Source organism: Phycodurus eques, chromosome 21, assembly GCF_024500275.1.
Source record: "Phycodurus eques isolate BA_2022a chromosome 21, UOR_Pequ_1.1, whole genome shotgun sequence".
Taxonomy (NCBI): domain Eukaryota; kingdom Metazoa; phylum Chordata; class Actinopteri; order Syngnathiformes; family Syngnathidae; genus Phycodurus; species Phycodurus eques.
In genome coordinates this window covers 5,327,524-5,343,492 of record NC_084545.1, presented here as the reverse complement: position 1 = coordinate 5,343,492, position 15,969 = coordinate 5,327,524, and the positions used below count along the sequence as shown (strand labels likewise).

At 42.4% G+C, this 15,969-nt stretch overlaps 3 protein-coding genes across 3 annotated transcripts; 2 read left to right on the top strand and 1 right to left on the bottom strand.

Annotated features, from left to right (window-relative positions):
• Window positions 1–161: 161 nt before the first annotated feature.
• On the bottom strand, window positions 162–2,728 carry myd88 (MYD88 innate immune signal transduction adaptor). Its single transcript, XM_061666167.1, has 5 exons — window positions 2,341–2,728; window positions 1,692–1,823; window positions 1,316–1,493; window positions 1,145–1,236; window positions 162–736 (listed from the first exon to the last, which is right to left on the bottom strand). Exons 1-5 carry the CDS (start codon window positions 2,654–2,656, stop codon window positions 582–584), a joined length of 873 nt encoding a protein of 290 aa, XP_061522151.1. The 5' UTR covers window positions 2,657–2,728; the 3' UTR covers window positions 162–581.
• Window positions 2,729–6,543: 3,815 nt separating this feature from the next.
• Window positions 6,544–13,506, top strand: LOC133396820 (solute carrier family 22 member 13-like). Its single transcript, XM_061667052.1, has 10 exons — window positions 6,544–6,921; window positions 7,028–7,131; window positions 8,638–8,792; window positions 9,095–9,266; window positions 9,363–9,483; window positions 10,511–10,605; window positions 10,691–10,905; window positions 12,004–12,112; window positions 12,227–12,421; window positions 13,392–13,506. Exons 1-10 carry the CDS (start codon window positions 6,544–6,546, stop codon window positions 13,504–13,506), a joined length of 1,659 nt encoding a protein of 552 aa, XP_061523036.1.
• A 562-nt stretch (window positions 13,507–14,068) lies between these two features.
• Window positions 14,069–15,590, top strand: LOC133396819 (solute carrier family 22 member 14-like). Its single transcript, XM_061667051.1, has 4 exons — window positions 14,069–14,446; window positions 14,553–14,656; window positions 14,988–15,135; window positions 15,435–15,590. The coding sequence occupies exons 1-4, from the start codon at window positions 14,069–14,071 to the stop codon at window positions 15,588–15,590; spliced, it is 786 nt and encodes a 261-aa protein (XP_061523035.1).
• Window positions 15,591–15,969: the final 379 nt, after the last annotated feature.

Below are 15,969 nucleotides of genomic sequence, written 5' to 3'. Positions count from 1 at the left end.
TCAGGGGCTATCAAGAGTTCTGTAATATTTGTCACATTAATTTTGATATTTTTTTTAGAAAGGATTTATTTCACTCCTAAAATAAGTGGTTGATTGATTTATTGTAAATTAAAAGGTAAAATATATGTTTGTTTTCTTTTTTATTTCAAATTGCTGTTAAAAAAAAAAAACATGTACCAATAGAACATGAAATGTAAAGGCACTGGGCAGGAAGTGAGAAAAGCAGGCAGTCAAATGTGGACGTGTGGCACATATACATTTACAATTCCCCTTCAACTGTAATCCCATGATGACATTCGAGGAGGAAGGGGAGAATTACCTCCAAATATTTGCGCTCTTCAATCTTTACAATAAAAACGACAGCAGCACATAGCAAAAATATCCACGCAATTTGTCTTTCGTAAGATTCTAAAGGACATAAAAACACATTTTAAAAATTAAATAAAAATACAGTGTTCCATTTTAGAATGACAATTTCTTGGCAATTGACCTAACAGTTTGAAATTTGGTCCCAATATTGTCTTTATCATTGATGGAATTATCAAAAAGCGCTTTTATAAAAAAATGAATAACAGTCACATTTATGGCAGAGAAAGCGCTCTGGCCAGCCGTTCCCAAAACCAGGTCTGTGTGTACGGATTTGTGTAGTCGCACACGGTCAGGAAGCTTAGGATCCTCGGGAACTGTTTTGTCATCGACTTGTAAACAACGGGGATGAGTCGTTTATTCCGAGCTCCTGTCGTGGTAGAAAGACGCAAAGAGTTTAGTTGTCACATATTAAGTCAAATGCAGTGGTACCTTGACTTACGACTTTAATTTGTTCTGTGATGAAGTTTAAATATGACAATATTGGCCTATAAAGCTGACTGTAACAGCGATGTGCAGGTCAGTCATTGCACTACATTGATGTTTAAAAAAAATAAAAATAAAAATAAAAAACAGCGATGCACTCAATCTAGAATAAACGAACCTCGATATAGCAAGGAATTATTGCACATATAGCTCTTTTATAACTCCAATTTTAGCTCGCAACAAAAAATAATCAATGTGTAACTCTGAAAACTTGTACCCGTAAATTGAGACACTTGTAAGTCAAGGTACCACTGCACTTAGTCAAACATGAAGCAAAAAATTAGCTGTTCACCAGGAGAAAGGCTGAGAGCAAACTTAGTCTGGAAGTCACAGGCGTCACTTTCAATGTATTCATCTGAGATCACAACCACCATCCTCTTACACCTGCACATATAAACACCACGGTGAAAACCAGGGAAAGTCTACTTTAAAAAAAAGTTCTGATGATGCACTTTGATTTCACCTCTTCTCAATGAGCTCGCTGGTAATCGTCCACACGCATGAGCCGGGCAAGACGTTCCGGTCGAACACGCACAGCTTCAGCCTGTAGTCCGTCTGCTCCAGCTCCCGGATCATCTCGTGAACGAACGCGATGTCGCTCTTGCAGTAGCAAATGAACGCGTCGAACAGCTCGGGAGAACCTGGAGACAATATAGAACAGAGGTGCACAAACGTTTGAGGTTCCTGTATTATAAAAAATATATATATATATGAAATTGTGAAATGCGTGCGATGAATTGCTGATGCTTTCAAAAAAGTTGTAGACGTGTGATTTATTTATTTTTTAAATTAAAACAAATATGTATAGATAAGTGTTGAAAAGCATTCGTTCAACTGACCTTCAGGATCATCCTCCAGGGTGAGGCCGGACATCTCGGGGGTGCGAGGGACGCAGCTGTCCACCTCGGGGACCTGCAGAGGGCGGACGGCCTTTTTCTTCAAACTTTTGTGATACTTCCTCACATCCTCCTCTGACGGAAAAACAAACACAAAAGACAGTAAGTCAGTGGTAGGAAGTAACAAAGCGGAAGTACTTTTGACTATGAAAGTCAATAAAAGAGGAAAGCAAATGTGTGCAGATTTATTTTTTTTTTTTTAATTCAGACGAAACGCAGTTCACACTTTTAACCTAAGTATTTGACATAGGTATTCTGGCTGTCGAACTCCCAAACACAGGCCACAGCCAAAACAAAAATTCTAATATTTTGTAATTGATAGCCCACGCTTTGGCATTGACCATAAAAGCAAACTTCATGAAAATCAGTTGAGAAAGGAGTAAGTTACGACTTTTAATTTCAATATCCGTGCAATCATTGCCTTTGATGGAAACGTCGCCCCTGCCAATATGGCTGCCATGTAGGCACGACAATTAGTCACACGTTGTACGCATGCGCAGTATTAATGCGGAGTTTCGATACGAAGCAGGAAGCGCTTCCTAAAGTAGACAGGTCGATAGATAGAAAGATAATTAAATGTCACCAAGTGTACCCATGAGAGGACGAAGATCCTCCACGACGTCGTTCCTCTCCACTTCCTCCAAGATGGACAACAGCTTGCCCACGGTTGCCTCTGTCGAGCCCGCTTGCCAGTCATCCAACACCCGCAAAATGGGGTTCGGGGCCGCCTGGTAGTTGAGGATTTCCAGGTAAGAGAAGCCCATGGCCTCGGCCACATTCGTCCAGTCGGCGGCCACCACGGTCCTGGGGTTCAAGTGAAGGCCCAGCTTCTTCCTGACGGTCATGTTGAGGGCGACCAGAGGGACGGTGGACAGGTCCTCCAGCACCGCCGTACAGACTCCTGCCATGTTGTTTCTAGACTGTTTTCTTTTTTTTCCGCCCTCACCAGCAGTACTACAAGTTACCTGACAGGAAGTGCGTCACGCGTGGGGCGGAACCACAGTGCCGCAATCACGCCACAACTGGAAGTACACTTGCACGATCCAGTACGAAACTCTGCCCCCTACAAAGACTACAATGACAACAATCCTCACTTTGGACGGAATTAATGGAACAATATGCTTATTGATGCGGTTCGCAGTGGCGTACAATTGCACAGAGATGTTTTGAATATTATTATAAGCCCTTTCATGTAGATTAGGGCAGGTTTGGATTTTTCATAAATGTGAAGAATATAGCACATTTTTCATTTATCCATGTCTGTGTGTAAAAATAGAAAAGTACATTCTTAAAAAATAAGAATGGCCAAATCCAAAAATATTGCATTTTTAATTTGTGGAAATAAATGACTAAAAATAGCATTTTAAAAACGTGTGAACATAAAATAACCAAATTAAAAATAATAATTTATCAAAGTTTGCATTATAAATAACATTGTTTCTAATATTTTGATATTGACATCTTATGGATATGGCCATTGAAATTTGTGGGGGGATGATATATTTTAGTTTAAAATGTAATGTTTCCTCTTTTGTTATCTTTAAATGAAAATACAGTAAACAGAAAACATTTAGTAAAATAATGATGCAATGGATGATAACAAAAAATTGAAATGTACTTGTATGTTTCACATTTTATTAAATTATTCATAATTTAATCAGTTGTAATTACATTAAAAACGAATTATTGGTTAATATTTAGAATAAACCATGAAACACATTTTACATATGCATTTTAACTCATTTTCTTTTAAATATCAACACCGAATGGTTTGCCCATTTTAAAAGTCAAATGTGACAAAGTTTTCCCACGTTACTGTGTGGCTTTGCTGGCTGTAGTTTTGGTTTCTTCTCTCTGCGGCACTTCCTCAAATCTTCTCACGTGAACGTATTTCCTGTAACTGCTGGCCACACAGATGGGTTACATCAGGAAAAAAAAAAATGTGATTTCAACAAATAAAAAAAGAAGACGAGCTCCCTAAAGGATAGCACCATTTAGTATGCAAGACAAATAGCAGTTACAGTAGGAGCATAACTTAAAAGAGTGTGTGTCACCAAAAAAACAGAGTTAGCATTTTGGTGGCTTGTATTGATCCAAGCTCAGGAGGTTTTTGCTTCTGGAGAAATAGAAATCAATGCCCCCTGTCGCCGTGCTGCTGGTGGGTGTGAGACGGACCTTTTCTGGCTCTCGGGTACGGCCCGCTACCGTTCTGTAAAAGCAAACAAACAAGCGAAGTGAGTCAACACGCTGTCAAGCAAGTTTTTATGAACAAAGGACTTTAATTTGCATCTTCTGTAAGTGGTGTTTGGACATTTGAGTCGATCTGATTGTGCTGTCAGGCAACAGAGGGAAGATGTCGACTGATACATTAGCTTGTCCAAGGCTAGGTGCCGTATTCTGTTACCTTGTGATAAAAAGGGGCGGGGGTTCAGGTCTATGTTATGCTTTTGCATTTTACATTATAAAGGTTTTAGGGTTAACTGTTTTTTCTTGTCATCCATTTGTGCTGTTTGACTACAAAGGCGCACTGAGTGAAGATGGAGACTTGCTACATTCGAGCATCGGCGTTCGAATTCCCACAGTAACAATAATACTGTACAGTAAAGCCCCCGTTTATCGTGCGGGATACTTTCCAGGCCCAACTGATGAAAATCTGGGATATAGAGACCATATACAGTTTTTGTAGTATAGTTGTACACCTCCCACACACTTTAAACACATTTAAACTTATTAAAACACACTTTTTAAAAACAATCGCTAAATACTATAGGGATACACTGATACCACTTTTTGTTTGTTTTTTAGATTGACACTTACTTTAGTACTTGCCCATATCAAATACAGATACTTGATAATGCCATTACATCTTGCAACTGTGAAAATGTTTTATTTTGATCAAATATTGTTGAAAAAAACCATACATTTTTGGAACATGCCATACGTTTCACTCAAATACAACACTTTTTCGAGTCTCATTAGACATTTTAACATTACAACTGCATGTTTCTTTAAGTCTTGCTGGGGCTTTGCGACGAGAGGGCAGCCGGACTACCCGCTGCCGCCACTCATGGGACGGACGCCCCGATTTCCGAGATACGCAAATGGGCGACTTTCACAACAAACTCCGCAATATAGCAGCATGGCGTTGGTTGAACCCAAACTACGATATGGCGAGGAACGTTACGTACGTTACTGTCGTAGTCAAAGCCTTGCTTGACCATGTTGAACTTCCTGCTCTCTCGGGGTTCATTTCCAATGCCCGCGCTGTACAGCCAAGTGCCATTGTTACTGCAGACATCATGGTCAACCTGTGGGAAGTCATTTACATGTCTTTTAAGTGAAATTACAGAAGTGCAATTGACGCAAAGGAGAAGGGAGGGCTGAAGTAGAAAATTGTAAAAATAAATAAATAGAATGAGGAGAACAATAAAGTTGTATTTATGAGACAACGTGTAAAATGATTATAGATGAAATGAACATGTTTATTAATATATAAAAAAAAATATTACTTCATTATTTAAAAAAAACAAACAAAAAAAACATTCATAATGAACAATATGCATGAAAGTATTAGAAAAAGGTACTCAAAGCACTGGGCTCCCATCCTCCAGTCGAGGCCCAAGTCCTTGGTGAGGAAGCTGGCCACGTTTTGGCGCCCTCTGTTGGACGTGAAGCCCGTCATGGCCAATTCCCACATGCTGGCATCCACGAAGGGGGCACCTGTACGTCCCTCTGTACACGCGAAACAAATAAATATTGTATATAAATATTTATACATGTCATCACAGTCAAACACCACACGTTGCCATAGTTCTGTCTTGGAGCTGTGCAAACCTCTCCCTGCGTTGAAAAGCGTCATGTCCGTCTTCCAGGGAATAGTTTTGTCCTGAACTCCTGGGAGAAAAAAAAAAAAAAAAAAAGATAAAATACAGTGAGACACGACAACGGTCATACAATTTGGATTCCAAACAAAAAAATATTCCTCAAAAGTTTGTATTATCTAAAAACATATTCGCGGTCCACAATTGACCTTTTCACAGAACCTATCGTTTGTAGAACATTTATGGTTTCAAAAAGAAATAATGAAAAAGGCAATTCTGAACCTTTTTTGGGGGGGGTTAGGGGGCTATTCACGGGAGGGCTCGGTCCATATTGTCTTGTAATCTCCCACTATTTACTGCGGATAGGGACTACGTCAAAGCAAAAAGTGAAAAAATATAATTGACACAACCCAAAACACGTTTTTGGAACGCGTTGCAGGCATCGAATTCAAAATGAGAGAATATTTTGTTCATCAGTTTGAACAAAATATCTTTGCAGTGTATTGAATTGAATAAAGGATTTGCAAATCATTGTATTGTTTTATTTACGTTTTACACGACGTCCCACCTTCATTAGAATCGGGGTTTGTTGGAGGACCTGCCTAATGTGTAAAGTGCCTTGAGCTAACTTCTGCTGTGAATTGTCACCATATAAATAAAAGTGAGCTCTCTCAAAAGTGGGATTTTGTGCCATTTTTGTCTGTTCAGAAATCCATCACTTTGCGTATGGAAGGTTTTAGGGCCAACTGGATTTTGCCCTTGAACGATAAAGATGTTAATAATTTACTCCAGTTTGGACTCTAACAAAAAAAAAAATAATTATCTTGGTTGGTGGCTGTCAGCGGTTCTAACTTTTTCTCATGCAGTACTGAAACAGCTGGTTTTCTTGATAAAAACATCAGTTTAATCATTAACGTTGGGATTGAAAAGGTTTTACATTGCATGTTGTTCTGCAGTCCAGCGAGCGCTTCACCATGAGCACCTTCGCGCAGATCCTCAAGGAGATCGGCGAGTTTGGGTTGTTCCAAAAGCGCTTGGTGGCGGCCTTGTGCGTCCCCAGCGTCTTCATCTCCTTCGACATCATCGGTCAGGTCTTCGCGGGCGTTGACTTCCCAAACTATTGCAACACTGACTGGATCCTGGAGCGAGTGGACGCCAACCTGACCAGGGAGAGGCAAAAGCGCCTCACCATCCCCGTGAGCCCGGATGGAAGCTTCCAGAGCTGCCTCATGTACACGCCAGTCGACTCCGACCTGGAGACCATCGAGCTGTACGGCCTGAACGCGACCACGGGCTGCCTCAATGGATCCGAGTTTGAGGTGCCAACTGGGGCATCCAGCATTGTGACAGAGGTGAGAGGGGCGTGGTCACCATGGCAACTGTAAACTGCACTTATCCGTTGTGGTCATTTATGTTCATCAGCAAATTATTTATTTTTGCCCTTTGTTTCTCCAACAGTTTAATCTGGTGTGTGACAGGAACACGTTGATTGAGGGGTCTCAGTCTATTTACATGGCCGGACTTCTGATTGGCGCCTTCGTGTCGGGCTCAATGGCTGACAGGTACAATAAAGCTCTATTCTATATCGTGGTACACCAACCGCTGCCCTGCCATATCAGATTGAGGATGCAACATATATCAGATTTAAAGGGTCTACGCACCCCGCCCGGTTCAAGTGCCAGGTTTTTGTGATATAACAAATGAGACCAAGATAAATCCTTTCAAAACTTTTTCCACCATTAATGTCACCTTCAACCTGTACAACTCAATTGAGTTTCTTTTTTTTCTTTTCGAGAAGAGAAGTAAAAGAAGGTTGAAAAGTGTCTTCTACTTGGAACTGTTCATAATTCGCTCCACCTCGTCTAAGGCCCCAGGTCCAGCTGAAGCAAAATAAAAACAAGACTGCCCATCACCAAAAGAACACCATACCTACAGCGAAGCATGATGGTGGCAGTCATCCACCATCAGAAAAAAAAAAAGCAGAAAAGTCATCCAATCTGCAAAACGCGCCGCAGAATGCCCACTTGTGAGTGTCGATTGGACGCGCGTTTTATAGGTGATGCATTAAGAGGATGGCGCAATGTTTTCATTACGCAGTCAGCTGTTTGGAGGGGAATCACCCCCACCCACCACCCACCACTCGCCCCACGCCCCCACGACCACCGGGCATGCGTGGGATGTCGGGATTCCTGAAGGTCGCGTTCCCTGCGTCAATAACTTCAACAAGATGCCACCTTTGACGTGTGCTCCAAAAACAAATCAAGACTAATAATGTAACAATTATTATAATTTTTTAAGTCTAGCCCTTTGAGGACCACCATGATTAGATCCCCCCCCCCCCCCCCCCCCCCCCCCATGTACCCCTGCGTTAGACTCCCTTTCATACCAGGTGGTGTGGCTCAGTGACTTGCTAAGGCTGCTTTACTTGTCGCTCCCTTATTTTATTTTATTTCTTTTTTTCCCCTTTACAGTGACTCATGCATAAGAGGGCGAGTGTGTGTTGGTGGGATGCTGATATGTGTGTGTGTGTGTGTGTGTGTGTGTGTGTGTGTGCTTTGGGGCTGTTTTTGTTCAGCTGGAACTGGAGCCAAAAAGGTGGAAGGAATTATGAACAGTTCCAAATAGCAGTCAGTGTTAGCACAGAACCTTCAGTCTTCTGCTCGAAAAAAAAAAAAAAAAGTCAGTAAAAGCGTGTCATACATATTTGGAGTTAAGCAAAGGCACTTTAAACGGTGGCATGTGTGTGCTGACTTCCATTTAACATAAGTTAGAAAGTGATTGGTTAATTCCCAACACAGCCATTGCAACAACATCATTTCAGTTATTTCCACCTCTGCCCTCTTTTTTCAAATCAGTTGTCGTACAGGACATAGGCCACATTATTGGTGGAAAATCTTTCGAAATGAGTTATCTAGGATTTTTTTGTTTGGCGTTAAGCTGCACTTTCACCTGACATAAAACGTACTGTAGAAGTAAATGGTCATGTGGAAATACTATATATTAATATTGTAAACGAGAAATATACAGTATGTTGCAAATTCTACTTTTCTACTTGTGTTTTTTTTCAGGTTTGGTCGCCGCTTTGTGGTCTTGCTCGCCCATCTTCTTCTTCTCTTGTTTGGCGTCAGTGCTGCTTTCTCGCCCAACGTCTACGTTTACATTGCTCTCAAGTTTATGTGTGGCGTGTCCGCGGCGGGAATCCTCGCCAACGCATTCGTCATAGGTGAGTGACGTGTGGTCAGAACACTGCTATCGGGTTTTGCCATTGATCATAAATTGGACTCAGAAACAAGTAATGGCACTGAAATGGATTCCATTCAAAGGTGTAAATTAGCATGAATCATGATGATTATATAGAGGGTGCCTTTACAAAAATTGCAAAGCCTGTGCTGCTAAATGTTGATGGCCTCACATTTGTCCGAATGATACTCGAAACGAAATCGAAAAAAGTTTTGGGCATTCCTTTTCAATGCCAAAACTTAATTGCAGAGTTGTTTTTTTATGAAGTCTTTTGTTCCTCTGAAGGTGGCGAGTGGTGCGAGTCGTCCAAGTTTGCCTTCTGCACCATCGTCAGTCACAGTTTTTATGCCATCGGTCTCACGCTGTTGTCCGGTCTCGCCTATTTGATCCGCGACTGGAGGATCCTCCAACTGGCCCTCTACAGCCCTCTCCTTGTTGTCCTGGTCGTATTTTACTGGTCAGTACCGTCACATGGCACTTAAGCGCTCATTTATAACATTGGAGTCAGAAAATAGTGAAACTAATTTACATGCTGTCCAATTCAACCCGCCAGGATTCTCCCGGAATCGGCTCGCTGGCTCATTACTCAGGGCAGGAAGGAGGAGGCCGTGAAGGAGGTGCGCAGAGCGGCAAAAGTCAACGGGAGGGAAGTGTCGCAAGATCTGCTGGATAAGGTTAACTATAGCACAAATTTCAACTTTTATCCAAACGTCAAATTCATAGAAACCAAATGTGGCGTTGAAAAGCAACACAAATGCACATTTGGATACACTAGGCATGGGCAAATTGGGTTTACAGATGGAAATATTTTGATTGCTTGTATACAAATACTGTAGATTGGTGTCTGGAGCGCCTGCCTGCCCACCCATCAACTGTAAAATTAGACAGCCGAATAAATCTTTTGTGAGAGGACTATTTCTGAAAAAGTCTGCGCGTAGGACTTTCTGAATTGAATATTTTATTTGACTATTTCTTATACAGTGGCACCTTGAGCTACGCGTTTCATTTGTTCCGTGACAACGCTCGATGGCAAGCTGTGACGCTCATACGTGCTCCTCTGAAAGTGCCAAATAAATTATTTTCCAGGTTGAAACAAGACAGTAAGTAATGATGTTGGTCAACCTATCCTCACGGTCTTTCTTGAAAAGTACGCCTTGAAAATGACTTTTTCGTAATATCCAACATTTGTCCTCCTCCGTCACACATTGTGCACGTCCCAGGACTATTTAGTGCTGATCAACCAATAAGAGCACAGAAAAATGAGAAACATCACTCCAAGCCTTCGCACAGGCCAAGTGGTGAATCTGAAATATGACTGGTTTAAAAAAACTGCCATTGATAATAGTGTGTATGTGTCATGGTCAAGGCACTGGGCAGATTAAAAAGACATAAAATCTGAAATCTGATTGGACCTAAAAAAAATTTTTTTTTTTAAACTCACTCAACATACACATTACTGGAAGCTGGACAGCCAGGGGAATGGCTATAAATAAAGATAACAGACTGTTGAAAATCAATTCATATCATTTCATTTAAATTGTAGTTCAGTGCTTCAGCCAGCATAGAAGACCTTGCAGGCCCTGACTGCTCACCACTGGATTTGCGCTCAAATGTTTTGAGTTATAAGCTCAGTCACGGAACATTTGAAACTCGTAGTCAACTTAATGCAGGATAATATCTTGATGATATGCGTGTGTCTAGATGGAGGTGGCTGTGACGCCCAATAGAGGGAGCACGTTGGACATCTTCCGGATATCATATCTGAGAAAACGAGCGCTCATCATGGGCTACGTCTGGTGAGGATTTATCACCGAAAAGAGCGCTGTGCTCAACATTAGCGATAATAAAGAAATCACGAGTATTCCTCAACGTGCACGACAGGTTTGGAGTCAGCTTCATGTACTACGGCCTGAGTCTGAACGTTGGCAACTTCGGACTGAACATCTACCTGACGCAGTTCATCTTCGGCCTGGCGGAGGTTCCCGCCCGTCTGGGTTCTTTGCCGCTCATCGGGCGCTTCGGGAGGCGACGGTGTGAGGCCATCTTGTTAATGGTCGGAGGGGCCGCTTGCCTCGCCGTCATCGCCGTGCCCGAGGGTAACAAGGCAACTTCTCTATCCAAAATGATCACATGCATGTAAAAAAATAAATAAAAAATGAACTTTTTCCTTGAAAATATACATTTTGAATACACACAATTTTCTTGAAAACATCTCAAAATTAGAAAGTAAATGTTTAAAAAATATATGACTTTAATCCTGAAAATCTACAACTTTTTTCTCCTAATATTACTACCGCAATCTCTAAAATACTTTACGTGACTTTTCATCTCGAAAGTGTGACTTTATTCTTGTAATATTATGAGTTTAATCTGTCAAATAATACTTTTTGCCTTGAAAGTGAATGGGCCAGCGGGCCAGGAGATGAGGTGCAGTTGTCGATATGGATAAATTGTCAGGGAGTCTGAGAAGAGGAGGAGCTTGCTGGAGATTTTGAGGAGGTCTGTTTCCGTGATGTTGATCGACAACTGCGCCTTCGAGTACTCTCGACAGTAGGGGGAGATTGGAAATGGGCTAGAATCTGGAAGACGGTCTTTAATGAGACTTGATGGGATAGGGTCCAGTCTGCAGGAGCGGTTCTTCATGTTCGACATGAGCTTGGAGAGGTCTGTGGAGGTAATGGGAGAGAGGACGCTTAGGGGCTGGGAGACAGGGGGAGGTGGGTCAGGATGGAGGGGTGGGGGGTCAGAGGAGCTGACAGAGGTGCTGAGGTTGCTGAAGCTGGTATTGTTGTTGTTGTTGTTGTTTTTTTTTTTTGAGGGGGTGGGGGTGGGATATGACTTTAATATAGAAAATGACTTTATTTAGAAAATACTGTATACTCTTTAATTATCCAACCCTAGTGAGGATAAGCGGTACAGAAAATGGATGGATGGATCAAACTTGAATCTAAAAAAAAGATATCTGACCTCGAAAATATCTGTATTTTTTTTGTAAAACTTTAATGAAATATACAACTTTAATCTCAAAAATTACTGAACTAGAAGATCTGCAACTATATGCAAATATGCTTTTTTTCCTCTTCTTTTAACTTTCTTTTTTAAATATGATTTTTTTGTGTGTGTGTGCATTCAATTATGGACTCTTTTTTTTTTTTTTTTGACATAGCTATGTTTCCCCCAACTTGCTCTTTCAGACCTTCCTGTCGTTGCAACGGTCATAGCCATACTTGGGAAATTTGCATCCACTGCCTCCTTCGCCATCCTGTATGTTTACACAGCAGAACTGTACCCCACCGCACTTAGGTAAGGTAAGTAACTTCCACGGTTTCATTCGGGTATGCCGTTGTACCCAAGTGGTTGCAGAAGTAAATAAGTCTATAGGCTTTGGCGTGTTGTTGGCTTACTGTGTGTTGCTAGGCAGAGTGGCGTAGGTCTGAACTCCATGTGCGCTCGCGTGGGAGGCATCCTGTCTCCCCTGATAAGGCTCCTGGGGGTCTACCATGACGCCATCCCCATGCTGTTGTACGGGGTCGTACCTACTAGTGCGGCGGGCCTCTGTCTGCTGCTGCCAGAGACCCTCAACGCCGAACTTCAGGAACACGCCCCGCCAAGGTGAGTTGGCAAACCCTACAAAAACAACAGTGAGACTATTGATGGATTATTATTTTTTTTAATATATACATTACAATGTTTTGTTTTGTTTTTATTTAGGAGGATTGACAGTAGGTACGAAGAGGTTGAAGAAAAACGAGGCAAAAGCACAGCGTTATAGTTGATAAGGACGTTTATGGATGCTTGCTCTGTTGTCGTGGCAACATCAGCTCATAAATGCAGAGCGCCAGAGGATTTTGTCGGCAGGTTTTGTTACTATGCTCGTGATTTGTAATATTGAAACATGTTTTTTTTAATAATAGAAACATGATGTGGCCACAATGTACACTACGCCCAAAAAGTTAGGAATATTTGTCTTTCTTGTAAAACTTCAGCATGAACTCAACATGCACTATGACCTTTACAGGTGAAAACAGCAAGTTGTGCTCAAAGTAATGAATCATTGAACAGTTGAACTTTACAAAGTGTGGAGTAGATCAAATTAAGTTCAACTGTAAAGGTTCAAGTGCATTTTAGGTGCATCCTGAAATTTTCCAAGACAAATATTGCAAACGTTTTGTGCCCACGAAATAATAATTTGTGGGTTTAAGATCATACCCACTAAGCACTTGGACATCTGGTTAAGCATATAGAGGGCACCTTCGTTTTTCCTTAGCACTTCTTAAGAAGGTGCAAAAATATTAGCATTATTACATTGTATGTTGTACATTATACCTACTTTGTGGCCACAAATTATTATTTTCTGTTTACTTTATATCGATATTATGGCCACGTCATGTCTAGGGTTCCGTAAATACTGGATATATATTTGTCAAATATATTTTCTCTGCACTCCTGTTTATATTGACCTTTTAATTGCTTGTATGCAAATATTATGGAACAGAAAAACACAGAACAAAGGACACTAAACATGAAAAGTAGGTGACTGTTGAGTTTTTGTTTGAAATTGTCTGGCGGTGGGGCGTCGCAGATCTCAGAGGGGAGAGCGTTCCAGAGGGTGGGTGGGGGCCGGCATGCTGAACGAAGCCTCTGGCCCCATAGGTTCGCAGCCTGCTGCAGAGGATGGAGATGAGACCAGAGTTTGAAGACCTCAGATCCCGGGATCGGGTGTACGGGTGGAGGAGGTCTGACAAGGCAAGCGCATGGAGGGTTTTGTAGGTGAGGAGCAGGATTTTGTATCTGATGTGGGACTTCACTGGAAACCAGTGGAGATGGATAAGCGTGGGAGTGACGTGCTGCCAGGGCTCATGTCTTGACCTTCTCAATGCATAAAGTGCCTTTCCATAACTTCTGTTGTGAACTGGCCCAATATCAATAAAACTGACTTGGAGCTCTCTCAAAAGTGGAATTTTATGACATTTTTGTGTGCCCAGAGATCCGCCACTTTAGGTATGGAATGTTTTTGGGCCAAATTGATTTTGTCCTTGCATGATAAAGATGTTAATAAATGACTACAGTTCTGACTGTAATGGGAAAAAAACAAAAACATTTTGATTGTCTGTTGTCAGCGGTTTTCAGACCTTTTCTCGTAAAGTTATAAAACAGCAGATTTGCTTGATAAAAAAAACACGTCAGTTTCATCATTAACAGTAGGACAGAAAAGGCTTTACGTTGCACGGTGTTCTGCAGCCCAGCGAGCGCTTCACCATGAGCACCTTCGCGCAGATCCTCAAGGAGATCGGCGAGTTTGGGTTGTTCCAAAAGCGCTTGGTGGCGGCCTTGTGGGTCCCCAGCGTCTTCATCTCCTTCGACATCATCGGTCAGGTCTTCGCGGGCGTTGACTTCCCAAACTATTGCAACACTGACTGGATCCTGGAGCGAGTGGACGCCAACCTGACCAGGGAGAGGCAAAAGCGGCTCACCATCCCCGTGAGCCCGGATGGAAGCTTCCAGAGCTGCCTCATGTACACGCCAGTCGACTCCGACCTGGAGACCATCGAGCTGTACGGCCTGAACGCGACCACGGGCTGCCTCAATGGATCCGAGTTTGAGGTGCCAACTGGGGCATCCAGCATTGTGACAGAGGTGAGAGGGGCGTGGTCACCATGGCAACTGTAAACTGCACTTATCCGTTGTGGTCATTTATGTTCATCAGCAAATTATTTATTTTTGCCCTTTGTTTCTCCAACAGTTGAATCTGGTGTGTGACAGGAACACGTTGATTGAGGGGTCTCAGTCTATTTACATGGCTGGACTTCTGATTGGCGCCTTCGTGTCGGGCTCAATGGCTGACAGGTACACTTCCATTACAGAGCTGACGTTGGAGTAAGTACAGTAGTCAAACATCTGCAGCACGGGTGTCAAAATTTCACTGCACGCCACATTGTGATTATGGATACCCGGAGAGGACCGCTTCTAACTGTGAAACCATATAAATGTATAATCACGAGTGGCGTAACGGTACACCTAAAATCACGGTTCAGTACGTGCCTTGGTTTGAAGGTGATGGTTCTGCTCACATTTGGTACAGTGTGATAGTGGCTCTCCATCTTGGGTCTCCGTTTGGTCATGTTCAGCTCAATTAACACTGCGATTATTGTTAGGTTTTTTTTGTTTGTTTTTTTAGATATGGTCGCCGCTTTGTGGTGTTGCTTGCGATTCTTCTTCTTCTCTTGTTTGGCGTCAGTGTTGCGTTCTCTCCCAACGTCTACGTTGACCTTGCGCTCAAGTGCCTGTGTGGAGTGTCCACGGCGGGAATCCTCGGCGACGCATTCGTAATAGGTGATTGGCATGTGGCCAGACAATTGCCATGCGGTTTTGCCATTCAACATAAATTGGACCCTGAAACAAGTATTGTCACTGAAACAGATTCCATTATTATTATACTCTTCCAAAAGCCACAATACACTTCCTTTATTCTATTTTGTTACAGATATCATTCGGCAGTTTAGGCTTTGCAGTTTTTGTTAGCATATTATTCCCTTGCCCATGGCTTTCCTATTGACATTAGAGCAGCAATGCAAAATTGCCACCTGCCAAGAAGTTTTCGACTGTTTCTACTGTTCTGTGCCAGTTTGAGCAGCTTTATGGCCATCACGCTGCACTGCACCGACGCATAGTAGAATTTGCGCTGTCCATGGCATTTTTCTCAAAACAGGATCCGTTCTTGACAAACCCCGCAGCGGAAGGCCTGCTACGACCACCGCTGATGAAAACACCTAAATCCTAGAGCAGGCGTTGCCGCTGTGCCTGGGAAAGTCTTTCCGCAGGGCTGCGTGGAACTCAGTATCAACTAAAGCTCAAGTCGGCGGATGCTTCGGAGAGTGATAAAGCTGTTCAAAGACTTCAAGCGGAAGACTGTAATGCTCAAAAACTCTCCAGAGCAGCGTGATGGCCGTCAAGCTTCTCAAACCGGTGCTGTTGAACTGCCGTCGGAGACACAAAAACATCTTGGCAGACGGCAATTTTGCAACGCTGCTCCAATGTCAAACACTAACAAACACTGCAAAGCCTAAGCTGTGAAATACTGATGGCCTGACTGTCTACATTATTGCAATGGACTCTTCTTCTGTGCCAATATTTGCTTCAGTATCCAAACATCTTTATGT

Bases quoted from the DNA above. Each gene is read 5' to 3' on its own strand.
- LOC133396820 (XM_061667052.1), top strand. From the start codon at position 6,544: ATGAGCACCTTCGCGCAGATCCTCAAGGAGATCGGCGAGTTTGGGTTG. The intron at 9,484-10,510 runs GTTAACTATAGC...GCGTGTGTCTAG, and splicing joins CGCAAGATCTGCTGGATAAG to ATGGAGGTGGCTGTGACGCC. The intron at 12,422-13,391 runs GTGAGTTGGCAA...GGGGCGTCGCAG, and splicing joins CAGGAACACGCCCCGCCAAG to ATCTCAGAGGGGAGAGCGTT.
- myd88 (XM_061666167.1), bottom strand. From the start codon at position 2,656: ATGGCAGGAGTCTGTACGGCGGTGCTGGAGGACCTGTCCACCGTCCCT. The intron at 1,237-1,315 runs GTGAAATCAAAG...TTATATGTGCAG, and splicing joins AGCGAGCTCATTGAGAAGAG to GTGTAAGAGGATGGTGGTTG. The intron at 737-1,144 runs GTGAACAGCTAA...CTACCACGACAG, and splicing joins TGCTCTCAGCCTTTCTCCTG to GAGCTCGGAATAAACGACTC.
- LOC133396819 (XM_061667051.1), top strand. From the start codon at position 14,069: ATGAGCACCTTCGCGCAGATCCTCAAGGAGATCGGCGAGTTTGGGTTG. The intron at 14,447-14,552 runs GTGAGAGGGGCG...TTTCTCCAACAG, and splicing joins CATCCAGCATTGTGACAGAG to TTGAATCTGGTGTGTGACAG. The intron at 15,136-15,434 runs GTAATAGGTGAT...GTTCTGTGCCAG, and splicing joins GAATCCTCGGCGACGCATTC to TTTGAGCAGCTTTATGGCCA.